This window comes from Loxodonta africana, chromosome 23 (genome assembly GCF_030014295.1).
Source record: "Loxodonta africana isolate mLoxAfr1 chromosome 23, mLoxAfr1.hap2, whole genome shotgun sequence".
Lineage (NCBI taxonomy): Eukaryota > Metazoa > Chordata > Mammalia > Proboscidea > Elephantidae > Loxodonta > Loxodonta africana.
In genome coordinates this window covers 40,023,012-40,050,312 of record NC_087364.1, presented here as the reverse complement: position 1 = coordinate 40,050,312, position 27,301 = coordinate 40,023,012, and the positions used below count along the sequence as shown (strand labels likewise).

The following is a 27,301-nucleotide window of genomic DNA, read 5'->3' as shown; positions in this document are numbered from 1 at the left end:
AAGATAGAGTTGAACTGCCCCATAGGGTTTCCAAGGAGAAGCTGGTGGATTTCAACTGCTGACCTTTTGGTTAGCAGTGGAGCACTTAACCACTTGTACCACCAGGGCTTCAATTTTAGCCACCCCCCAGCCCCCAAAAAAGACCGTCTGCCATTGTGTAAATTCCTACTTGCACCAACCCTATAGAACAAAGTAGAATTGCCTATAGGGTTCTCAAGGAGTGACTGGTGGATTAGAACTGCCAGCCTTTGGGTTAGCAGCCAAAGGCTTAACCACTGTGCAACCAGAACTCCATATTGTAATACAGATGTGTACAGATGTGTATATCTATTTTTTATAGGCTATTTGTTCTCTGAATTTATTTATTATTATAGGTAGCAGTATAGATTTTATTAAGAAAAAGGTGAGTCTAATGATTATTTCAAGTTCAACAAGAGTGGAGCATGGGGGCCCTAATTTAAACTTAATTGAATTAAATTTCTTTTCATTTTTTTAATACTAAGTATGGTATTACACAACATATGATATAAAGGAATGTAAAGTTTAAAATAACACAATATCTCAAACATTTTTTTTATATTTTCTCTAAGATATTCTTGACAAAATCCTGTATTCCAAAACAATTTGCATGGATTCTATGCAATACTGGGGGAGGCAATATGATGTTCACAGCCTCTATGGATACAGCATGGCTATAGCCACAGAGAAGTAAGTAAAATTTCATTTAGAAACTCTTTTCCTAATTATTTTCTAGAACTATTTTGTGACAATCCATCAATATGCTTGGAAAACAGCCAGAGTAAGAAAACAGGAAAAAAAAGATAACTGTATTTTCTAGTTTCATGTTAAAATTTGTGGGCTTTCAAAGCATCAGTTCTTTTTCTAATATTCATGAATTTGGAATTCACTTATCAAGAACTACACGGTGTGGGTACTTAAATGTGATTTTTTTTTTAATTTCTAGATATAAATTCTCCTCCAAAATTTGATACAAATTTTGTGTATCTGAATATAGTTGTGTTGTAAGCAGGAACTCCACAACTGGCCAGGGAGAATGTTGTACCTAGGATATGTCTTTATTTTTCTAAAACAAGGGTTTCAACTAAAATTTAGTTTTTTTAAGTGGTTTACCCCAAGTATATTTTCTAATACACTGTCCAATTTTAGTGTTTATATGTATATATATGTGTGTGTATATATGTATACACATATATACATATATATACACATATATAAAAGAAAATGATGCAACAAAGGAAAGGGACAATTATATGTTGGTTACCTACAATTTTCCAAACATTGTATACTAGTACCATTATCAGTTGCTGTTGAGTCCTTTGTGACTCATGGTGACCACACGTGTATCAGAGTAGAACTCTACTCCATAGGGTTTTCAATGTATGATTTGTTGGAAATAGATCATTAGGCCTTTCTTCCAAGGCACTTCTGGGTGGACTTAAGCATAAAACTTTCTGGAAGGCAGCTGAGTGCTAATGGTTTGCAACACCAGGATCTAAAAGCATTTTATAAGATCATATAACTTGAGTCAATAAAATCCAGATTGTAGTCCCAATGAATGTGTACTTTTCTCATAATCAAAAAACTATGATTAAGTTTAAATCCAATCTCATGTTTGTCTGGCCCAAAATCATACCACGATATGAAAACTTTTATATACTATCTTGATAAAGTTAACTTACTTCACTTTAAACTCAATAAAACATTATATAATGCAATGTTTAAGTCAATAAATCCTAGAAAAGAGAAAATAACACTCTATGGTACAATATCATAAAGATTACAAATATGGCAAAAACACCAGTAGAGGTGAGATGAATAATGTTAGCGGTTGTAGGTGGTGGTTGACTTCTAGAAACAATAATGTGCTTCTCAAATATGTAAGTTTTAGGGCAACATTCCCATAAAATTTTTGCCATCGGTGGTATTTGAGAATGCAGGTGCTAAGACATAGAGTAATAACAATGCAAAAACACGTGTTGAATTCAGCATTTTATATTTATAAAAATATATAAAATTTTATATTTATAAAAAGATTTCAATGATTTTAAAACATATATTTTGTACACAAATGTTGAGTAGATGCCGAAACAAAAACACCCAAACTCAATGCCATCAAGTCGATGCCTACTTATAGGGACCGTATGTAGATGCCAAGAGGACATGCTAATTTATTTTGATAAATATCTTAGTTACCTAGAGCTACCATAACAAGATACTGCGAAGTGGATGGTTGTAAAGAATGGACATTTATTTTGTTCTGGAGGCTAAAAGCCAAAATCAGGGTGTCAGCTATGTACAGTATTTCTGTGAGAATTTACTCTAATTTCTGGGAACTGCCAGGAATCCTTGGAGTTCCTTTGCTTGTAGAATAGCCTCACATGGTGTCTATCCTCCCTCTATGCATGCGTCTCTATCTATTCTGCTGTTTTTGTATAAGACACTTCTGAGTAATTGGGTTTAGCACCCACCCTCCAATGCTATGACCTCATTAACAACAAAAGGAAATCTGTTTCAAAACTGGGTCACATTTACAGGTACGGGGGTTAGAACTTCCGAATTTTCTGAGAGAGGGGCATAAGTTGGTAAAGGAAGTCATTCAAAGTCTCAATCATTTCTAAAAACTTTCCTTCTTCTGTGTTTGCCCAAAATGCATTTAAGCAAGTAAATATTGATAGCTAATACAAAATTGATATAAAATTTTATTTAAATAACTACAAACATTATGACTTGTCTAAAGGAATTATATGCATCTTAAATTAAGCCTTAGATTATATAGATACCAATTAATTTTTAAATATATCTTATTTATTAATTTGTTAATTATTTTTAGAGCTGTGCAAAAAGTTTTTCCTAATAAGAGAAGCTTCATTCTCACCCGGTCAACTTTTGCTGGAACTGGAAAGCATGCTGCACATTGGTTAGGAGACAATTTTGCTACATGGGAACAAATGGAATGGTCTATCACAGGAATGCTGGAATTCAGTTTGTTTGGAATACCTTTGGTAAGTCTTTTCATGCAATGTTATTTATGAAACTCCAAATTACACTACATTTAAACATTATCATCTTAATGATTTTTGGTAAAATGGTTAAAAGGCATGCTACAGGGAAAAAAAACTCAATTCTTATGGAATTTAGGAGAAAAATAAGAATATTGATGATGTGTATAATATTCAAGGAGCCCCAGTGGCACAAACGTTTAATCTCTTGGCTGCTAATTGAAAGGTTGGAGGTTCAAACCCACCCACTCGCTCCACAGGAGAAAAACATGGTATCCTGCTCCGATAAAGACTACAGCCAAGCAATCTCATGGGGAAGTTCTGCTCTGTCACATGGGTTGCTATGAGTTGAGATCTACTCGATGGCACCTAATTATAAAAATAACATTTAAACCATTAGAATGAGCAAGTGGGATTGAAAAAATTCAATCATGCCAATGTAAGTGAGGAAATGAATATAAAAATAAAGCCTAGAAAAATCTTATATAATAAATGTAAACAGAAAAAAAAATGATAGGGAAAATCCCAAATAGATTAGAAAAATAAAATCAACAGACAAAATATAGCTGAAACACTAGATTGTCGGTTGAAGTAAAAAAAAAAAAAAAAAAAAAAAAAAGATTTTCCTTTACTTAATAAAAAATAAAGGCAGAGAAAAGTTACAAATTTTAAAAGAGAAAATTTATACTAGACAATTCTAAACATCAGAAATATAGCCAAGTCTATTTATATCAAATAAAAAAGAATCATGCAGTGCTGGTATTCAAGACTAAAGGGAGACATTGCATAACAAAAAGGCTAGACTATATAAGGAAATTATAATATTTCATTTTTTCTCTCTTATACAAAAACAGAAAAAAAGGCCAAAACACCTACAAATGTTACATTTGAAGATTAAAAAAAAAACTTTTCTAGTTGTACATGAGTTGAAAAAGTCTGAATGGAAATGAACAACAAAAAAAATAGGACTGAATGCTAACAATTGTACTTGATATCAAAACTTAATGAAAATAAGAGATGAAATGATGCAATGACAGTAATCTCTGGAGAAGCTAATTAGCAAAGTCGTAAGACAGATATGGTTCTTAAAAAAATTTAATAAAGTAGACCAAAATATGGCAAGTTTTGACCAAAAAGAAGAAAATAATAAACAATTTAGAATCTATCTTAATATAAGGTGATATAAAAAATCAACCAATTAATAAGCAATATTCAAAAGTAAGTATTAAGAATGTATGTAGGAGGAGAGACTGGAAGGGCTGACTCATTTGGGGAGAGTAAGTGGGAGTATGGAGTAAGGTATATATAAGCTTATATGTGACAGACTGACTTGATTTGTAAACGTTCACTTAAAGCTCAATAAAAATTATTAAAAAAAAAAAAGAATGTATGTAGGACATTTTTGGGGGAAATTTTGAATGAGTCCTAAATGGATCTATATCATCCTCATGGATAGACAGGCTCAATATGCAGGGAATATTTCTTCTCCCTAGACTATAATCCAATTTAATAGAGTTCCAATATAAACCATAAAAAGTTTTGGTGAAACATTTAAAATTATTCTAAACTTCAGGCCGAAGACAACACGATTTATAAAAGAAAAGAATGTGAGTATTTGCCTTATAAGATAAAGATATAGCAATTAATGCAATGATAATTGACTGTAAATATTTAAACAGACTAATATGACAAAATGAGAGCTCCAAAATAGGACCATGCATATACGGAAATTTGTTAAATGACAGTGCTGTCACTGCCGATCAGTGAGGACAGTCTCAATTATTCATATGGGCAATTGATTTTCCATTTAAAAAATAAAATAAAAGTGATTCATTTGTCACTCCCATACAAAAAAAGAAAATAATCAATTCCAGATGGATTAAAGCCCTTCGAAAAATAAATGTTAAATGTTCTAGAAGAAAGTATGAGGGTAGCTTTATGACCTTGACATATGGAATCCTTTCTTAAACAGAACACAGAAGGCACAAATCATAAAGGAAATTATATAAATTTGACTACAACAAAATGAAAATATCTGCTCATCAAACAGAAAAGTTAAAAAAACAAACAAACAAACAGAAGAAAAAACCCACATACTGGGAAATAATATTTTCAATGATGTGTACTGCCAATAAACAATATTCAATCAAAAGCAGTTCATAAAATCTGTAGCAAATTAAAAATTATTCAAGGAAATGATCAGGCAATTCTATACAAGGAGAAAACCATATGGATTCAATAAAAAATGAAAAGTGTATGCAAGTAAAAACCTTAGGGAGATACATTTCACATAGATAAGTAGTAAAAATTTAAAAACTTATACTAATTGTCAGCGTGAAAATGGAGCAATGTTAACTTTGATGTACTGTCATTGTGCTTATAAATGGTTACAACCAATTTTGATTGCAGTATTTGCATTTCCAATAAACCAGAAAAAAAATAATCTTATGCATATATATAATACGGTAACTTTTTACATATTTCTAAAAAAAACCTGCATATAAATTTCATGGAAGTATTTTTCATACCCAAACGAAACCAAATCCATTGCCGTCAAGTTGATTCTGACTCATAATGACCCTGAAGGACAGAGTAGAACTGCCCCATAAGGTTTCTAAGGAGCAGCTGGTGGATTTGAACTGCCGACCTTTTTGGTTTGCAGCCTTAGCCCTTAACCACTATGCCACCAGGGTTTCCGTATTTTTCGTAGTTGTATTAAATTGTATGTAGCCTAAATATTCATCAATAAGAGACTAAGTATATGATGATTATGTTTACACAGTAGAAGCCTATATAACGGAGAACTTGAGCTATGCTAATGTAATGGGACCTCACAGAAATAAAGCTTACAGATAAAAGCAAAAGGCAGTGCAATGTATACAACATGCAATTTATATAAAGCTAATAAACATGCAAAACAATACATGTTTTTTTTTAACTTTTATTGAGCTTCAAATGAACGTTTACAAATCAAGTCACACTGTCACATATAAGTTTATATACACCTTACTCTGTACTCCCACTTGCTCTCCCCCTAATGAGTCAGCCCTTCCAGTCCCCTTTCGTGACAATTTTGCCAGCTTCCAACTCTCTCTATCCTCCCATCCCCCCTCCAGACAGGAGATGCCAACACAGTCTCAAGTGTCCACCTGATATAAATAGCTCACTCTTCATCAGCATCTCTCTCCTACCTACTGTCCAGTCCCTTTCATGTCTGATGAGTTGTCTTCGGGAATGGTTCCTGTCCTGGGCCAACAGAAGGTTTGGGGACCACGATCGCTGGGATTCCTCTAGTCTCAGTCAGACCATTAAGTTAGGTCTTTTTATGAGAATTTGGGGTCTGTATCCCACTGATCTCCTGCTCCCTCAGGGGTCCTCTGCTGTGCTCCCTGTCAGGGCAGTCATCGATTGTGGCCGAGCACCACCTAGTTCTTCTGGTCTCAGGATGATGTAGGTCTCTGGTTCATGTGGCCCTTTCTGTCTCTTGGGCTCTTAGTTGTCGTGTGGCCTTGGTGTTCTTCATTTTCCTTTGCTCCAGGTGGGTTGAGACCAATTGATGCATCTTAGATGGCCGCTTGTTAGCATTTAAGACCCCAGACCCCACATTTCAAAGTGGGATGCAGAATGATTTCATAATAGAATTATTTTGTCAATTGACTTAGAAGTCCCCACAAACCATGTTCCCCAGACCCCCGCACTTGCTCCGCTGACCTTTGAAGCATTCATTTTATCCCGGAAACTTCTTTGCTTTTGGTCCAGTCCAATTGAGCTGACCTTCCATGTATTGAGTGTTGTCTTTGCCTTCACCTAAAACAGTTCTTATCTACTGATTAATCAATAAAAAACCCTCTCCCACCCTCCCTCCCTCCCCCCCTTGTAACCACAAAAGTATGTGTTCTTCTCAGTTTATACTATTTCTCAAGATCTTATAATAGTGGTCTTATACAATATTTGTCCTTTTGCCTCTGACTCATTTCGCTCAGCATAATGCCTTCCAGGTTCCTCCATGTTATGAAATGAATCACAGATTTGTCACTGTTCTTTATCGAAGCGTAGTATTCCATTGTGTGAATATACCACAATTTATTTAACCATTCATCCGTTGATGGACACCTTGGTTGCTTCCAGCTTTTTGCTATTGTAAACAGAGCTGCAATAAATATGGGTGTGCATATATCTGTTTGTGTGAAGGCTCTTATTTCTCTAGGGTATATTCCGAGGAGTGGGATTTCTGGGTTGTATGGTAGTTCTATTTCTAACTGTTTAAGAAAACGCCAGATAGAGTTCCAAAGTGGTTGTACCTTTTTACATTCCCACCAGCAGTGTATAAGAGTTCCAATCTCTCCGCAGCCTCTCCAACATTGATTATTTTGTGTTTTTTGGATTAATGCCAGCCTTGTTGGAGTGAGATGGAATCTCATCGTAGTTTTAATTTCCATTTCTCTAATGGCTAATGATCGAGAGCATTTTCTCATGTATCTGTTAGCTGCCTGCATATCTTCTTCAGTGAAGTGCGTGTTCATATCCTTTGCCCACTTCTTGATTGGGTTGTTTGTCTTTTTGTGGTTGAGTTTTGACAGAATCATATAGATTTTAGAGATCAGCGCTGGTCGGAGATGTCATAGCTGAAAATTCTTTCCCAGTCTGTAGGTGTTCTTTTTACTCTTTTGGTGAAGTCTTTAGATGAGCATAGGTGTTTGATTTTTAGGAGCTCCCAGTTATCTGGTTTCTCTTTGTCATTTTTGGTAATGTTTTGTATTCTGTTTATGCCTTGTATTAGGGCTCCTAATGTTGTCCCTATTTTTCTTCCATGATCTTTATCGTTTTAGTCTTTATGTTTAGGTCCTTGATCCACTTGGAGTCAGTTTTTGTGCATGGTGTGAGATATGGGTCCTGTTTCATTTTTTTGCAAATGGATATCCAGTTATGCCAGCACCATTTGTTAAAAAGACTATCTTTTCCCCAATTAACTGACACTGGGCCTTTGCCAAATATCAGCTGTTTATATGTGGATGGATTTATATCTGGGTTCTCAATTCTGTTCCATTGGTCTATGTGTCTGTTTTACCAGTACCAGGCTGTTTTGACTACTGTGGCTGTAGAATAGGTTCTGAAATCAGGCAGAGTGAGGCCTCCCACTTTCTTCTTCTCTTTCAGTAATGCTTTGCTTATCCAAGGCTTCTTTCCCTTCCATATGAAGTTGGTGATTTGTTTCTCTATCACCTTAAAAAATGACATTGGAATTTGGATCAGAAGTGCATTGTATGTATAGATGGCTTTTGGTAGAATAGACATTTTTACTATGTTAAGTCTTCCTATCCATGAGCAAGGTATGTTTTCCACTTAAGTATGTCCTTTTCAATTTCTTGTAGTAGTGCTTTGTAGTTTTCTTTGTATAGGTCTTTTACATCTTTGGTAAGATTTATTCCTAAGTATTTTATCTTCTTGGGGGCTACTGTGAATGGTAGTGATTTGGTGATTTCCTCTTCGATGTTCTTTTTGTTGATGTAGCGGAATCCAAGTGATTTTTGTATGTTTATCTTATAACCTGAGACTCTGCCAAACTCTTCTATTAGTTTCAGTAGTTTTCTGGAGGATTCCTTAGGGTTTTCTGTGTATAAGATCATGTCATCTGCAAATAGAGATAATTTAATTACTTCTTGCCAATCCGGATGCCCTTTATTTCTTTGTCTAGCCTAATTGCTCTGGCTAGGACTTCTAGCACAATGCTGAATAAGAGCGGTGATAAAGGGCATCCTTGTGTGGTTCCCATTCTCAAGGGAAATGCTTTCAGGTTCTCTCCATTTACAGTGATGTTGGCTGTTGGCTTTGTATAGATGCCCTTTTATGTTGAGGAATTTTCCTTCAATTCCTATTTTGCTGAGAGTTTTTATCATAAATGGGTGTTGGACTTTGTCAAATGCCTTTTCCGCATCAATTGATAAGATCATGTGGTTTTTGTCTTTTGTTTTATTTTTATGGTGGAGTACATTAATGGTTTTTCTAATATTAAGCCAGCCTTGCATACCGGGTATAAATCCCACTTGATCGTGGTGAATTTTTTTTTTGATATGTTGTTGAATTCTATTGGCTAGAATTTTGTTGCGGATTTTTGCATCTATGTTCATGAGGGATATAGGTCTGTAATTTTCTTTTTTTGTGATGTCTCTACCTGGTTTTGGTATCAGGGATATGGTGGCTTCATAGAATGATTTAGGTAGTATTCCGTCACTTTCTAGGCTTTGAAATACGTTTAGTAGTAGTGGTGTTCACTCTTCTCTGAAAGTTTGGTAGAACTCTGCGGTATAGCCATCCGGGCCAGGGCTTTTTTTGTTGGAAGTTTTTTGATTACCGTTTCAATCTCTTTTTTTGTTATGGGTCTATTTAGTTGTTCTGCTTCTGATTTTGTTACTGTAGGTAGGTAGTGTTTTTCCAGGGATTCATCCATTTCTTCTAGGTTTGCAAATTTGTTAGAGTGCAATTTTTCTTAATAATCTGATATGATTCTTTTAATTTCAGTTGGGTCTGTTGTGATGTGGCCCATCTCGTTTCTTATTCTGGTTATTTGTTCCCTTTCCTGTATTTCTTTAGTCAGTCTGGCCAATGGTTTATCAATTTTGTTAATTTTTTCAAAGAACCAGCTTTTGGCTTTGTTAATTCTTTCAATTGTTTTTCTGTTCTCTAATTCATTTAGTTCAGCTCTAATTTTTATTATTTGCTTTCTTCTGCTGCCTGATGGATTCTTTTGTTGCTCACTTTCTATTTGTTCAAGTTGTAGGGACAGTTCTCTGATTTTGGCTCTTTCTTCTTTTTGTATGTGTGCATTTTTCGATATAAATTGGCCTCTGAGCACTGCTTTTGCTGTGTCCCAGAGGTTTTGATAGGAAGTATTTTCATTCTCGTTGCATTCTATGAATTTCCTTATTCCCTCCTTAATGTCTTCTATAACCCAGTCTTTTTTCAGCAGGGTATTGTTCAGTTTCCAAGTATTTGATTTCTTTTCCCTAATTTTCTGTTATCGATTTCCACTTTTATGGCTTTGTGGTCTGAGAAGATGCTTTGTAATATTTCGATGTTTTGGACTCTGCAAAGGTTTGTTTTATGACCTAATATGTGGTCTATTGTAGAGAATGTTCCATGTGCACTAGAAAAAACAATACATGTTTATATAATACAACATAGATGCATGTAAATAGTAAACACTAAATTTAGAATAGTGGTTATTTCTGGAAGTCTTTGGAGAAAGGTGAATGTAATCTGATACAGGCACAAATTGAGCAAAGCTTCAATTTTATTTGTAATAATAATTTCTGTTGTAAGTTCAATTTGAATACACTGTTGTTTACTATATTACTCTTACAATGTTTTGTACTGGAAATATTTTATTATGAATGTGAAAGATCATATCAAGGGACATGTGTTTTTGGATTGAGGAGCAACACATTTTAACGCAATAATTTTCCCTCTTATAGGTGGAATTTTTTTTTTTTAGATCAAAGGTGAATATAAATGAAAAAGACAACAAATTTAGAAAATGTATGAAGAGACAATGAACAGACAAGTGTGTAAAACAATGTAATTAGAGTCAAGAACAGATCAAAAATGGAAAATAAAGAACTAGGTTAAGGGAGAATATATAAAAACAGTAAAACAGAAAGTTTATAAATAATGCAAATTAATCAATTCAGGTATATAATGTGATCCTCTGGTAAAATTTGAGAATCTTTACACTTGAAATCACAGATATATTTGTTATTTAGGTAGGAGCAGATATCTGTGGATTTGTGGGTGACACCACAGAAGAGCTTTGCAGAAGATGGATGCAACTTGGGGCATTTTATCCATTTTCCAGAAACCATAATTCTGAAACATATGAGGTAAGTGACTTAATTTTTCTTCTCTATGTTTTGAAATAATATATACCCATATTGTGGGCAAGAAACTTAAGCTTAAATATACAGAAGAAATGGCCTGAAAGACTGAACCATAATTCTTAAAGAATAGCCAGCAGTCTTCTTGTGAAGGTGTACAAATGCTTTGTATTTAAAAAAAAAAAAAAAGGTCAAATACAGAAATATGAAACAATGTATTCACAACATATTTTATTTAAGCCTAAAGCATATACATGTATGTTAAATTATCAGTGTTTTATATTAGAGCCAGTGCTTTTTGTTTGAGTTGAATTCTGCTAGCATGAGTTCCAGGTCATTTTTCTTTCAAAAAAAAAAAAAAAATTATCAAGGATTTCCAGTTTTTGTTTCATAAAAGAAAAATAAGAAATGAAAGACACTTGTGAAACAATCTGAGTCCAGAGTCCTTCTATAATCAATAAAACTGGCATGCACAGATTGGGAATAAGGAAAACTATCACTTTTAAAGGAAACCTTGGTGGCGTAGTGGTTAAGTGCTACGGCTGCTAAACAAAGGGTTGGCAGTTCAAATCCACCAGGCGCTACCCTGTCCTATAGGGTCGCTATGAGTTGGAATTGACTATGAGTTGGAATTGACTCAATGGCACTGGGTTTGGTTTGGTTTGGTTGTATCACTTTTAAAACATGTGTATGGACTCCTGGGAACAGAAATACAAGGGCATATTGAGCCATTCTACCAGCCCTGAAATTCAGCATGTGGTCGGCTTGCTTCAGCATTTTTTCCAGAGTGAATTATGAATTTCAGTTAATCCAGTAAATCAGTTAAGTACCTGATGATTAAGAAATCTTCTGCTGTTCACATATTGGTTGCCTACAGGGCTTTAATACTGTTTGAGAAGAGACACAACTACTCAGAGCTTATCTGGAAGGAGGCATGATAGAATAGAATTAAATGATACAAATCAGAGATTATTCACTTCCTCATAAACCTAAATGGTACTTTCTAGAAAATAAGTTATGATAGGCAATCCTGGTATGAATTGCACTGCAGAGTGTTAATTTGTGTCTTCCAAGAAGCAGACACTGAGACACAATTGATTTGCTTCTGTTTGCAGAACATGCAAAGGGCTTATTGAGGAAATGCCTGGGGAGGGTAAAGGGAAGGGAACAGGAGAGTGCAGAAAGAACCTTCAGACCACATTGCAGATCTGAACCTGGTAAAGACAGAGAAGGAAGGAGATTTGGTAAGGAGAGTCTTGAACTGCAACCTAGTTCATACAAAATTTCAGTAGAGCCAGTGGGGAATCTTGGAAGATATGCCACACACTGGAGGAGTCCTGCATCTCCAGGGAATGGGCCTGCAGAGTACTCCTACCCTGCTTATTTATTCACTGACTAGGAGCACCAAGAGGAATGCGGTGGTGGATGCAGAGGGGCAACAGCGTGTACCTTCAGTTAACTTTGTTATCTTTAGCAGGATATGTGAGCAATATTGCTCACATAAAGCACTGCACATTGGCTGAGGGGGTCAAGCTGATCCAGGCTGGGCTCAGCAGGGAGGCTATACTTCAAGTTGCAAGTCTGCAGGCCGACCAGGTTCAATCCATGATAGGCACTGTGTCCTTTTTCCTTTTCCCCTTGCCCATGTGGGGAAAATAGGCTACACCATCATTTCCAATTGCCTTTTGAAGACCAAAAGTTTTTAATTTTAATGATCCAATTTATCTGTTTTTTCTTTTATACTTCATGCTTTTGTGTCCTGTTTACAAAAGTTTTGCCAAACCCAAGGTCTGTAAGATTTTCTTACATTTTTTACTTTTTATTTGTAATTAATAATTACTACTCCCTGTTTGTATGGCCCTGCAGACAGCCTGGGAATATTTTTCTAATGACAATATCAAGGCACAAAATAGCAAGTGTTCACGTAAGCACATTTCAAGCCCTTGCTTGAATTTGTCCCATGTACTGACATCACATTGGCCAGTGTACATCATATGGCTAAGCATAAACGCTCCACCTTTACTGGTAGGGCCTGCAAAGTTACATGACAAAGTGTGTGGATACAAGGAAGAGTGAAGAATTGGAAGAAATAATTCACTCTATCTCAATTAATATATGTGAAAATGCTATTTTGTTAAAATATTTTTATCTTTTCTAAGTATGTATATTTAAATGAGAAATGTCCATTACAAAATAAAGTTTAATTAAAAAACATACTCAAGGGGAAACTAGAAATATCCAAGAACTTTGATGATGAACTAGAGGAAATTTCAACTTTTTAAAGGCAAACTGAAATTTTTACAGTTTGCTTTTTAAAATGGATTAGGAATGCACCTACTTTAATTTTCAATCATGTTTTACTTTTCTTATTTCAATTTCTTTTTTTTATCACCCAGCACCAGGATCCTGCATTTTTTGGACAGGACTCTCTTTTGGTTAAGTCATCAAGGCACTATCTGACTATTCGCTATACGTTACTACCTTTCCTCTATACTCTGTTTTACAAAGCCCATCAGTTTGGAGAAACAGTAGCAAGGCCAATTCTTCATGAGTGAGTAAAAATATTCAATAACTTTACTACCTTCAGAAGTATATTCGCACCCACCCTCCCTCCTTCCTTCTTTTTCTCCCCTGCTTCATGCGTTCCTTCCCTCCTTCATTTCTTCTTTTCCCCTTCCTTCCCTTCTTATTTTTCCTTTCTGAGTGTCACATGAACTACAAAAGATGTAGCACAATGAATTCAAAATGACATATCGAACAAGTAAAGCTAAAAATTAATCCAAAAAAAAAAAAAAAAACTGAAAAGAGAACCCAAACAAGGGATTTGAATAAACTTATTTTTAAAAATTTTTTATGTGTTATATATTGTCACTGTTCTTAGGTTTTATGAGGATAAGAACAGTTGGATTGAGGACACTCAGTTCTTATGGGGCCCCTCATTACTTATTACTCCTGTCTTAAAGCAGGTAGGTTTTGCATGTTTAATAAATTTATTGCTTAGAGGGAACTATGTGTAGCCAAATTCAGATTAAATTATAAAACGCCTGGGTAATAGATATTATTCAGCAGTCTCTTTCAGGCTGATAACTGTCTAGTTAAATTCTAAAATGTAAAATATTTTTTAAATAATTATGAAAACATTAAATACATCTGTGCTTATCAAATATTTAATACCTAACTGGGGAGAAGGGAATTGTATAAAATTAGTATTGTTTTGAAAATGGAAGCTTTATTTATTGAATCAAAATTAAATCTTATAAAAATAACAATGAGTTCTCCTTTAAGTGCATGTAGACATTAAAATTTTGCTTAATTGTAAATAAAGGGAACCTTGAAAACCAGGTAGTCGCTGAACATATGAAAATGTTGAAAAAAATAGAATGAGTTATGAGTTATGAGTTATTATCTATTTTTATGTCTGTGTGTCCCTAGAGATATAATTATCATGATAATTATACATGATATAATTATCATGTAGTGTATAACAACATAAATGCATTATTTTATTTGACACCTAGATTACTTTAATCTTCACTGTTTGCTTTTGGTATGTATGTATTATGACATTATGTAAAACCAGTAAAATAGCCTTTTGATTACTATATATCAGAAATATTGGAATATAACAATATAGATGAGGGTTTTTTTTTCCCTTGACACTGAAAACCCACATGACACTTGACTTGATTCTCTCCTGTTAAAAACTGAAATTCAAAAAAAAATTTTTTTTCTTGGTTTCATATTAGGGTGCAGATACAGTAAGCGCATATATCCCTGATGCTACTTGGTATGATTATGAAACTGTAAGTAATGTTAATATAATAACGGGTTAATAAGAATTATATTTTTGAACATCTGTATGTAGAAACTTAACTCAAAACACATAAGTATATGTTTTTTCAGGATTTGTGTCATTATTGTTGAAAGGAATACTTTCCTACTTAAGAATATATAAAAAATATATATAAGAATATAAAAAATATTGTTGCACATGAGCTAGACTGTAAAATAAAATTATATTTGTTAGCATAAAAGACTGTATTCTTCATTTTAAAATTGGGGAAATAAAAGATCAGGAGTAATTTTAGGAAGGAGTGCTAACTTGCAGTAATGTTTTTTCTTATATTAAGTATTTATCTTATTGCCAGAAGAATTAGGTATTTAGCTAATCATATGCATTTGTTTTTATAGAGAACAAACATTTGGAAAAGTATTTTAATTTCAACATTGAAAAGGCAATATAGCAGCATTCACATCCACAATCCATTTTTATACTATCAAGGGCTTTTGAGAAGTATTTATTTTAAAAGACATTATTTTGCATATCACATATTTGCTAAGTAGACCCTTTATTTTTATAGAAACAATGATTTAAAACACCTCCAGAAAACCCTTTTTAAAGATAGAGTTAACTTTAAAACAAAGCAAAAAAAAAAAAAGTGGAACTAATTAATGATATTACCCATTATCGTAGAAGGAAAATGGATTTCTCTTTTTTTATTTTTTTTAATAAAGAGGACTTATTTCTCTCCTTTGGTAAGTAAACTGAAAAAAAAAGTTTTCTTTAAAAGTTAGAAAACAATATATTAATATTCATTTAGATGGTATGAATGCTTGTAATAATTTTTTCCAGGTATAAATTGTAATTTTGTAAAATGAGGTTTGAAGTCTTCATTAATAAGAAACAATTTTTTTCCCAAATATTAGGGTGCAAAAAGACCTTGGAGAAAACAACGGGTGGATATGTATCTTCCAGCAGACAAAATAGGATTACATCTTAGAGGCGGTTATATTATCCCCATTCAACAACCTAGTGTAACTACAACTGCAAGGTAAAATGAAAAATCACTAACTCAAATATGAAATATAATTTGAATTTTGATAACATTTCATATTTTTGTTAAGAATCATAAATTATCTAATATTTAGTTTTTTCATCAGAAATATTTGACACATGGGTGGCTTGGGGGAATACTTAACTATAACCATCATTATAAAAAGTGTCAAATTTTATATATTGTTACAAATTTCTTCATTTAAAAAATGAATTTAAGTAGATTAGAATTTTATTTCTTGTAGCAAAATTTACAAATATTATCTACAGGATATTCAAAATTAAAATAATCTCTGATTCTTAATAAAATATGAAATATTAAAATTTTTACATAATTGATAAATGTGTCAATTTCTACATATTTTTATTTTCACTGTCTAAGTAATCAAATTTTTTTTCTGCTTAAAATGTTTTGCTTTTAAATTAATAAATGAAGTGGATATTTCCATTTAGGTAAAGAGCAAGAAAGAAACTAAGTTTTTCAGTAAGGCTACAGCTCAGAAATATTTAGAAAGAAAGGAAACTTGAAAATTCAGTGCTCCATCTAACAACATTCACTCTAGGTGAAAGGGCATAGAATTCATATATTTTCCCATATTCTGATAGTCACTCTCTGTTACTGTTATATATTTTCTCCCTGACTTTAAGAATATCAGAAACGAGATCATTTACTTATTCTTGTATATGGTATGTCTACTCCCCTATACTATAAGCTCCAGAAAGTCAGGGACTTAACTTTTCACTGCTATATCTCCAAAATTTATAATACTGCCTGATGCATAGTAAGTCCTCTAATTTCTAGAAATATTTATCTATAGAACAAATGAATGAGTGAATGGATGAGGGTCAGTAATTTAATTACTTTGGCATTCTAGAATTGATTATTCTCATAATGTAACTGTTTCATGACTATAGTCTCAAAAAATTGATTATACTCTAGAGCTATAATGAACATGAAAAACGTACACTTCGGTAAGTGAATTCCTAAAGGAATACATTCTATATAGAGCAGTCAACCAGACTGTATAGTCTCACGTATACTATTTTAGGATTAAAAACCTACGTTGTTGTTGTCAGGTGCCACTGAGTCAGTTCCAACTCATAGCAACCCTATGTACTACAGAACGAAACACTGCCTGGCAGCCCGTCACCAACCTCGCAATTGTTGTTATGCTTGAGCCCATTGTTGCAGCCACTGTGTCAATCCATCTCATTGAGGGTCTTCCTCTTTTTTGTTGACCACCTACTTTACCAGGCATGAGGTCCTTCTCCAAGGTTTATATGATTAAGAAAAATATTTTTATTTTTTGTCTCATTTTTCCTGATACTATTAGCTTCATTTAAAACATTGTTAGAAATCCTCCCCTCAATTTTTTAATATACTGTATTTAATTGTTTTTGTTCAAGTATGTTGATAGCATATAGGCTTGATACATAGAAAATTAGGGTTCACTTAGATGTGATAAATACAGGTTGAATTGAGCATTGGTAAGCCATGTTAAATTTTTGTTGTTTGAACTGAAATATTATCACATTCTTTCAATTTTTCAGTAGTCTCAGCCTCAGTGAAATTCGCTGTTCTATTTAGTACATTTATTCCTTTCATTTATTTTCTAATTATATAAATTATTTTTTCTCATTGAAAAATTGTTAGAAAGCATACACATTAATTTTATTCTTACCAATGTTCTTATGTGAATGCAGAGCTCCTACAAAACTCTTAGGGTGAAATGGGTTTACTTGTAGGCTATTTCACTATTATCACTTAATTTTTAATCATATATGCATCCAATCTTGCTTAACAGCCGTATGAACCCCTTAGGACTTATAATTGCATTGAATGAAAATAACACAGCAGAAGGAGACTTTTTTTGGGATGATGGAGAAACTACAGGTAAGTTTCAAAGTGGCATGCTTTTAAATGTGCATTCTGATGACGGGAAATTTTGCCTTCATTTTTTGGTATAAAACTGCATCAATTTTAAAAATCTCAGAAGTTTTAGTTTTTAACTCCGAACTTTTTTCTTTTCTTTTTTTTTTAGCCTGTCTTAGGCTTTTAGGTTATTTTATAAATTTTACTTTGCTGTTTAAATACGTAGGGAACCCTGGTGGCGTAGTGGTTAAGTGCTATGGCTGCTAACCAAGAGGTTGGCAGTTCAAATCCGCCAGGCGCTCCTTGGGAACTTATGGGGCATTTCTACCCTGTCCTACAGGGTCGCTATGAGTCGAAATCGACTTGACGGCAATGGGTTTAATGGGTTTATTTAACTACGTATAAAAAAAAAAAAAAAGTTCCGACTCTTAGTAACCCTGTATACTTGATTACAATATTTAATTTTGCATATTGACTTATTTTCAGAGTCTTTGCCAAATGTAGATATCTTTATCTATTATTATTATTTAAATTAAAATAGTTAATAAGCTCCTGGATGTACAAATTACACCATATTTTCAGCTGTGTTTAATGACTGTAGTGGTTCAAACTAAGATTTTATTACTGTAAACAAAATAAGCCAACATTTGAAGCTTCAGTTAATGAATTGTCAAAGCATTTGCGGTAAGAATGTTACCGTATAAATGGCTCGCAATTATTTCCGTCATTAAATATTTTCAATTTTATTTCATAAGCCTCTTATTTGAAAGTTCGTTACACAGAGTGAATAAAAAATGATGCATTTTATCCAAATTCCTAATTACATTGTAATAAATTAATCTGTTTAGCTTTAATCTATTATAGATTTCCTTCTAAATTTGTTAAAACTTGTATCCCGTTTCTTGTAATAAAGAGCTCATCGGTGTGAGTTCTTTATATGTGTACAAAATGGTTTAGTTTCTGTTTTAACTCACAATTTCTCAGATTTGCTTATTATATGTATGTAAATGTCCATTCAATATCCAAATATCTGAAATAGTTTATTTTGGCGTACTCTTCTATAATCTGAAAAATATGGAATCTACAAAAATATATTTTCTTTTTTACTCTTATCTATCTATAAAAATATAGTTACTTAAAAAACTACCAGAGGGATTCAATAATTCTGTCCTACAACTTTATAGAAAATATATGTTTATGATGTATCAATGAATTCAATATTAAACTTGTTCTTTAGAAGTTTATTCACTGGCAGATTTCTCTTGATGCAAGGTGTTAAATAAGAAGTAGCAATCACAGTCATTTCTCCTAAATATCCTGTATTCTCTTGTCTTTCCTGTTTGTACTGCTTTCCTCAATAAGTGTAGTCTTTTGTGCTGCTTACCTAACTCCCAAACTTATATCTCTAGATCAGACTTCGGTCTGGTTTACGTATCCATTTGTATGTTTAATAACTACCTAAAATATAACCTACCAAAATATAACTCATAATGTAATCACCCTATCTCTGCTCCACCTACAGTCTTTCACTTGTCAACTGATGATAACTTCATCTCTAGAGATGCTGAAAACCTTGAAGTTGACTCTTCTTCACAACCTAGGAATTTCTCTAGGTTCTACACTGATCTGGATCCTCTCACCAGCACCATCACTATGCCTGCTATCTTTCTTTAAAATTACTGCAGTAACTCCCTACGTGAGATTTTGACAAACCCCTTTACATTCTATTTGCAGTACAGCAACCAAAGTAATTTTGATTCAAATCATCACACCACTGCTCAAAACCCCTCTCATGGTTCCCCCTCTTACTCAAGTCCATCACAATCTGTGTGCTCGCTCATGTGCACCTCCCCACCTACACACACGCAATTTCCTATTGCTCTCCTTTTCTCACTCTCCTCCACCATACCAACTGCCCTACTCATTCTCAAACATCCTAAGGCTTGAGGACACTAGGGTGAGCTCTCTCATGAAAAGAGGCTCCAAGTACTTGCAACAGAGAAGTTCCCTAAAAGTGGGTTCGGGCAGAACCTAAATTATTTGTAGTTATCAAAGAGTGTTGTTGAAATAATTCCTCTATTGGTGGCATGTGGTACTAGATTTTAAGATTATTCTTAGTTCTCCAATTATAAAAAATATTCCTTAAAACATTCCTTTCTTTCTACCTGTAAAAATTTATATTGATAACTTATTTTCCTGTAAGCAGATGGTTAAGAATATATAGAAGATATGGCTTAATCACTTATCTGATATGATAGCTATATAATCTGTGCTTTAAAAAAGTTAAAGAATCAGAATTTTCTGAGTAATGGATTTGTAAGCAAGCTTGAAAACACACAATACTTTTAGTTTAGACTCTGATTCTAATTTTATATTCCTAAGATTGAAATTTTAAGTAAATTAAAATTGTTGAAAGTATTACATATAAGGAGCCCTGGTGGCTAAGTGGTTAAGCATTTGGCTGCTAATCAAAAGGTCAGCAGTTTGAATCCACTAGCTTCTCCTTGGTGCAATAGGGCAATTCTACTCTGTCCTGCAGGATTGCTATGAGTTGAAATCGACTTGACAGCAACATGTTTATTATATATAAATCCTAGGAATCCCACTACATCTTTTTATTCTCTCCAAATTAGTTTTTTCCTAATCTTCTCCGTAAAAGAGACATATTGATTAAAAAGTTTTATTACCTACATGGTGCAGAAAATCTTTTTCTTCTTCATTTCCTTCCTCAAAATTTATTTCAATCTTTAACATGTCCACAAATACATCTCCTTTTTTTTTTTTTCCTCAAATAATAAAATGTATGCAAAATAAAACTGTGGTAGGCCAAGTCTTCCCAAGGTGATGGCTGTATGGTTTAGTAGGGAGAAGATATTCAAAATAATAAATTTCTACTTTTATATGCATTTTACTAGAAGTATTGATTTCTCTGAATTTTCAGAAATAGTTTAACAGTTTTTGAAAGATAAAAGTTAGGCAAATGTTAATTAATTAGATATACTTACAGGGAAGTGAAAATACCAAGATTTATTTTGTTTAGTGACAATTTAAAAAACTTAATTTAAAGGGAAAACCTGGCTACTGTGCTTCATTAATGAATAGCATCTAATTTTTTCAAATTCCTTAAATAGTGCAAACCTGTAAAAAATGGTCTACCTGTGCATTTTGACTTGCTAACTTTATTTTTTTCTATTTCAGATACCATACAAAATGACAACTACATATTATACACATTTTCTGTTTCTAACGTAAGCATTCTCCTTGGACACATAGCTCAATATATACTTTGGTAATGTCTAGGCTATTTTTTTTATGATGAATTTTTTTAGAATGGTGTTTACTTACACCTCCACATTTCAATGGAAAGCTGTGAAAAAATTACTACATTAAATTGTTAAATTGTAAATAAATTATTACCATAAAATTTTATATTCAGATATAAGAGATGAGTTTGTGATTATGACACTGATGCATAGAAGCATGTAGACTTCTTAAAGTACTATGTCTTGTTTTAAGTTACATGCCTTAGAAAAATAATTTCAGCATATTTTAAAATGTCTTCATGTATCAGTCACTGCACTAATTGGTGTGGATTTGGAGCGGAGATGAAAAAACTATACACGAGGCTAAATATTTTGAATAATTAATAACAATGTTGGATTTCTTCATGTATTCTTTTTTGTCAGAATGAAGTTATTCTTCATCAATATCAGGGCTGAAATAAGAAGGGGTATATATGAGTTGCATCATGAATAATTTACGTTATCTCTAAAAATAAATTTTTTGGCAAGTATACAAAAAAAAGATTGAAAATAATTACCAAGAGGGTTTTTTTGGTATGTTTATCTCTGCTACTTAGACAGAGAGAACTGTGATAATGGAGGGTAGATGATTGGTTTTCTTCCTCTTTCACACCTCTATTGTTATTTCAGGTTTGTGTCCAAAGACTTCCTACTTAACACATAATTTTTTTTTTTTCCAGAACGCTTTAAAGATTACATGCACACATTCATCATACCAGGAAGGAACCTCTTTAGCATTTGAGACTATAAAAATCCTTGGGTTGACAGACTCTGTTACAGAAGTTAGAGTGGCAGAGAATAACCAAGCACTGAATTCTCATGCAAATTTTACTTATGATGCTTCCAATCAGGTAAATTAAATGTTTTAAAATATAATAACTGACATATACTCTCACATTTAACATTATGTAACCATTCAGGTACTTGGTCTTGTGATATTTTCTTTCTTCATGACATGTATTCCTATTCTTTCTTTTTATCCATTTTGCTGCCAATATTCCATTTTAAGCTATTCCTGTTTATAATTTTATTTATAATTATTAGATATCAACCCTTGCCACTGCTCATTCTGTATTTTGCCTTATCTTGGAAATCACTTTTAGTTATCCTCCTAATATTTTTTTCATACCATTCCCTATTCTGAACTATAGTGACCCATCTATTGTAGGGTCGCTTTGAGTTGGAATAGGCTTGACGGCAATGGGTTTTTTTTTTTTTTTTTGATTTATTGCATATAATATAGATTACAAATGTTTTATCTTCTCATTAAGACTTTAAAACATTGATTTAATCCATTTCTTCTGCCATTCTCCCTGCCCCCTTTATATCAATGCTCAGTGTCCTCAGAATATCTTGCATTTTTCTGACTTTATATTTTTGTTTACATGCTTCATTTTCAGTAGAATGCCTTCCTCATCCCGTTTATTTAACAGGTCGGAATCGACTCGACAGCAATGGGTTTGTTTGGGTTTTTTTTGTTTCGTAGAGAAGGAAAAGGAATCTCAGAATTGGGCTGCAATCCCAGTCTTGCAGTCTAAACATTTAAATGCATTAAATTGACCACTCAGAATCTCTACTTCCTCATCTGTAAAATGTAATCTTTAAATCATGGTATTGTTTTTGGTAATAAATTAATGTATTTCCAATGTTAGATAATAATAATTCAAATAAGGAAAGCTGCTTTTATTGACATTTACTTTTCTACCATTCATATAAAACCAAATTGTTAGTAATATTAGCATAAATAAATTCTAAATTATTTGAGGTACGGAGTATTGCCTTATAATATTTTTCCTAACTCTGTCCTACTGTTAAGATCTCTGTTTTTTGCTTAGCAAATTTCAGAAAAATATGCAGTGGTTAACTATTTTTTATTTAGTAAATGTACTATAATTTATAAACCCCTAACACTCTAAAAAGAAATCAATATAAATATAAAATAGGCTTTGAGAACTTTATGCATACACAAAGATTATCAAGAGGGCACAATGCAGTTTTTTTTTATAGTTATGTGTGTAAGTTCAGTTTGTGTCTCTGTTTATTTTTACACCTATATTGATATATACACAAACAGTAGTAGATACACTTTTCTCATTCTCCTGTGCTTAGGCTGATCTCTATATAAATTTCTTAGAAGTAAAGTTGGAGGATATTCAGAAGTAAGCTATCCAGAGGAAAGTCTGCTTTGGATTAAATCCTGCCTATGTTATGTTATCCCCAAGCTATATAAGCAGTATATAATATAACTTTGTGTTAGAATCTATATCCATAACTCTTCTCTTTTTTTTTTCCTTTTGTGCATGTCATATTATTTCTCCTCCAGCTTGTACCTCAAACATTGTAAGCAGTGAATAAAATTAGGGAAGGTAGGAAATAAATAGATATTCCTCTTCTCCAACTTCAGGAGCCTCTATCTTAACCAAACTGGTCAATTTTTCTTTCCCATTTATGCCTTAAATAAATATATATTTAATGCATCATATGTCTAAAGCGTTGTGTTCGTATTTTAAACTTCACATCTCATTCATTTTGCATATTGTCCTCTTTCAGTAGAAGTCATTATCTCTGCTTAAAGGGAAGGGGATTGAGAAGAATACAGGGTATGCAATGTGCCCAAAGACACATGAACATTGAATGCCAGAACTAAGAACTGACCTAATGTCTGGATGCAAAGATAATGCTTTTCATCAGTATTTTACTAGACCTCTCAAAGCTTTCCTGATATGAGCTTTTAGCATTTCAGCAACAAATTTTTTTTTCTTTCTTTATTCCATTCCAATTATATCCATTTTCTTATGTTCTGCTTGAATGTAGTTATTCAAGTACTGTATCAAACTTTTAACGATTTGATTTGAGAAACACTATGGTTGCTGCATTTTATAAAATGTTAAGTATTTAAAAAATCGTCCAATGGTCAGAGATAGTCTAATGATATTTTTGTTTTCAAAGATTCTCCTAATTTACAATCTCAAGCTTAATCTTGGAAAAAGCTTTGAAGTTCAATGGAATCAGTTTTTCTCAGAAAACGAAAAGTTTACTTGCTATCCGGATGCAGACGGTCCAACTGAAGATAAATGCATACAACGTGGCTGCTTATGGGAAGCGGTAATAAGAATTTTAAATATTTTAAATGTGACTCAGATATGACTTTCACATAAGCATTTCAATGTAAACTTTACAAGTAAATTAGTCTTTTTTTTGCAATTTGCAATTAGCCCCTCTGATAGTTTATTTTTTTATTTTAATTATTACTCTAAAGATATAGCTTAACAAATGTCATGCTAAAAGGGTGCGTAAGTTGCTTTCCATGCACACTTTGGAAAGTGTGCCTTTACTTTAATAAACTAGTACCCTATTTGTTGCACTTATTAAATGTTGGCTATGCCTGACTAGCTCAGTTGGGTAGGATATTATGTCAGTAAGGGAACAGTCTTTCAAAAGCATTATCTCAAGGTACTAAAACTTCTGAAGTTGAGTGACAAGCTAGGTCTTTTCCTCTAAGTGGTGATAATTTTTCCACCTATTCTGGCCATTATTTAAGCAGAACAATGATGGCTCTGGATGGCAGATGTTTTAACCAGTGTACACAGGAAGGGGATATGGGAAGTCTCCCATTGCTGTGCTTGTTTTTCAAATCCTAGGCCTTTTGCATCATCATTGGGTTTTGTCGTAAAAAAAATCTATTTCATATAACCAAGACATGAGATGCACGTGTTATTCTGTTGAGAAGAGTCAAGACACAATTGCCATTAACTTCCCAGAAATATCTGCATTTCTATGAGATATTGAAAAATTGCTGCCATTCCTTCCCATTGCTTGATAAAGCAGCATAATATTTGCCATTAGGAAAGATTAAGGAAGAGTTGGAGAGAAGGAATAAGGAGTTGAGAAAATTTTAACATCCATGAAAGTGAAATAGTGAATTATTTTTCCATTTCTCTGGTATCTTCCCCTAAACATGTAGATCTCCAGTCAAATCCCCATTGTATTCAGAGCATGCTCACTTACTTCCACTACCAAAACTAATCTAAAGGATCCCAACCCAAAACCCAGCGCTGTCGAGTCGATTCCGATTCATAGTGACCTTATAGGACAGGGTAGAACTGCCCCATAGAGTTTCCAAGGAGCGCCTGACAGATTCGAACTGCTGACCTGTTGGTTAGCAGCTGTAGCACTTAACCACTACACCACCAGGGTTTCCAATCTAAAGGATAACTGTTAACAATTAATTTTACTGAAGCACAAATATTTTCTAAAGGTGAAAACATGAAAATAATGTTACAGATTCTTAGGTCAAGTTATTTCAAGCCTAAGAAGGCTATTAAATTTGATCATTTAGAGTGCTTATATATGTACTTGTGTTTCCTTAGAACACACTCTTATATTCATTACTTCATTTAACAAATATTTATTGAACCCTACTGTGTTCTAGCTACTGTTCTAGGTAAACAAAATAAATTCACCTGCCCTGATGGAGCTTATATTCTAGTATGGGAAAACAAATAATAGAAAAATTGTGTGTTATGTTACGTAAGTACTATGGAGAAAAATAAAGCAGGAAATGGAAGGGGGGAATGCCAATTGTGTAATTTTAAAGATTGGATAAGGAAGCTTTCTTTAAGAAGGCGACCTTTATTAAAAGATCTGAAAGAAAGTAAGAAAGGGAACGATATTCCAGAAAAAAAAAAAAAAAAGATCAACCAGAAATGAGCCTGAAGAAAGAATATACCTAGCATTGTCCATAAGCACCAAGGAGGCCAGTGTGTCTTAAACAGAATGAGGGGAAAAACAACATGAAAAGATGTCATAGAGACATGGAAATAGGTATAGTACTCTGAGATAGGTTGTTAATAAACAGTTTTGAGCAGCCATCACTGGGCTTCCATTTTAATGGCTGGTCTGTTGACAACAGACTGTTAGAAGACCAAGGCAGGGAAGCCTGGTAAGAGGTTGTTGCAATAACCAATGCAAAATATCACATAAATTGGACCAGAGTGGTGATAGTAAACTACTAAGAAGTAGTTGCCTTTCATCTATATTTTTAAAATAAAGCCAATAAGTTCTTTCACTGCTTGTAGAATATAAGAGAAAGGCAAGAATAAATAATGACTTTGAGATTTTTGGTTTGAACGAATAGAAGGAAGAGGGGAAGACTGTGAGAGAAGCAGGCTTAGAGGGGAAGAGCTATGTTTTGGACAAATTAAGGCTGAGATGTCCAGTAGAAATCCAAGAGCAGTTGCCCAGTTGTGAGTTGTATTTAAGTTAAAGAAATTCAGAATTTTATATCCCAGATAAGATTCACAATTTAGAGGCAACATCCTTTTTTTTATCCATATAGTTTTCAAAGGCATGTGATGGGATAAGAACATCAAGGAAATGAGCTGGGATAGAAAAGGACAGAGATTCAAAGGCTAAACATTGGATAATGCTAACTTTTATTGTCAGGGAAATGAGGAGGAACAAGAAAAGAGATTTAGAAAGAATGGCAAAGAATTTGGTTGAAAACAAAAAGGAATTTTGGGTCCTGGAAATCAAATGACCAAAGCATTTCAAGAAGGTGGAAATAACTGTGCAAATTATGATTCTAAGTCAGCAAGATGAAAACTGACATTTAGATTTGGCAACATGGAAGTTTTTGGAACTTTGAGAAAAGAAATATTTATGAAGTACTGAAGGTAAAAGCCTGGTTACAGTGAGTTCAAGTGTGAATCAAGCGACCAAGTGGAGACAGGGAGCGTGGTGAATTCTTTTGTTTTGCTGTAAAGAAAGCAAAGAAATAGGGCAGTAATTGAAGAAGTTAGTGAGGTGAAAGTTTCTTTTCTTTCTTTTTTTTAATTGGGATAAATAGCAAAATCTTTTTGTGCTATTAAGAATAATTTATAACTAGTGAAATATTTAGTGACACAAGGGAAAGAACAGAGGATCGTGGGAGAGATTTTCTTGTAGCCAAGAAGCCATAGGATGGGGAGCACAAATGAAATGGATCACCTTAAACAGAAGCACAGACAGTACATACTTTTTGAGAGGAGGTAAATAGGCAGGAAGGTGGGTAGATGTGGTAATAAGTTCTGGTTGCTGTCTTTTTCATATTGAAATAACAAGGAATACCATTAGGTGACAATTAGGATTAGGAGGGACTTGTCAGAGGTATGAGAAAAAATGAAAATGTTCTCTAGGGCCATGTGATAGTGAATTAACTAGGAAATACAGTAAGATTAGGCCCCTTTTTGACTTTCACTATTACATAAAGGGAGAGCACTCAGCATGGTTGTATTTATCTTCCAAGCCACATTAAATCACACAACTGCGGGCATTTAGATAATAGAGAATTCCTCCCCCTCCCCCCAGAACTGTATTTTTACCAACTGAATGTGCAAATGCAAGCAAGGGGCATGAGAATT

At 33.4% G+C, this 27,301-nt stretch overlaps 1 protein-coding gene across 1 annotated transcript in view; it reads left to right on the top strand.

Annotated features, from left to right (window-relative positions):
* SI (sucrase-isomaltase) overlaps positions 1–27,301 on the top strand; it is a 101,183-nt gene that overhangs the window by 28,961 nt on the left and 44,921 nt on the right. The window contains exons 14-24 of the mRNA XM_023555539.2: positions 591–708; positions 2,852–3,023; positions 10,781–10,897; positions 13,288–13,442; positions 13,773–13,857; positions 14,638–14,694; positions 15,599–15,723; positions 17,531–17,619; positions 20,797–20,846; positions 21,581–21,751; positions 23,850–24,005. Coding sequence (XP_023411307.2) covers positions 591–708; positions 2,852–3,023; positions 10,781–10,897; positions 13,288–13,442; positions 13,773–13,857; positions 14,638–14,694; positions 15,599–15,723; positions 17,531–17,619; positions 20,797–20,846; positions 21,581–21,751; positions 23,850–24,005 — 1,295 coding nt within the window. The remainder of the gene's footprint in view (positions 1–590; positions 709–2,851; positions 3,024–10,780; positions 10,898–13,287; positions 13,443–13,772; positions 13,858–14,637; positions 14,695–15,598; positions 15,724–17,530; positions 17,620–20,796; positions 20,847–21,580; positions 21,752–23,849; positions 24,006–27,301) is intronic.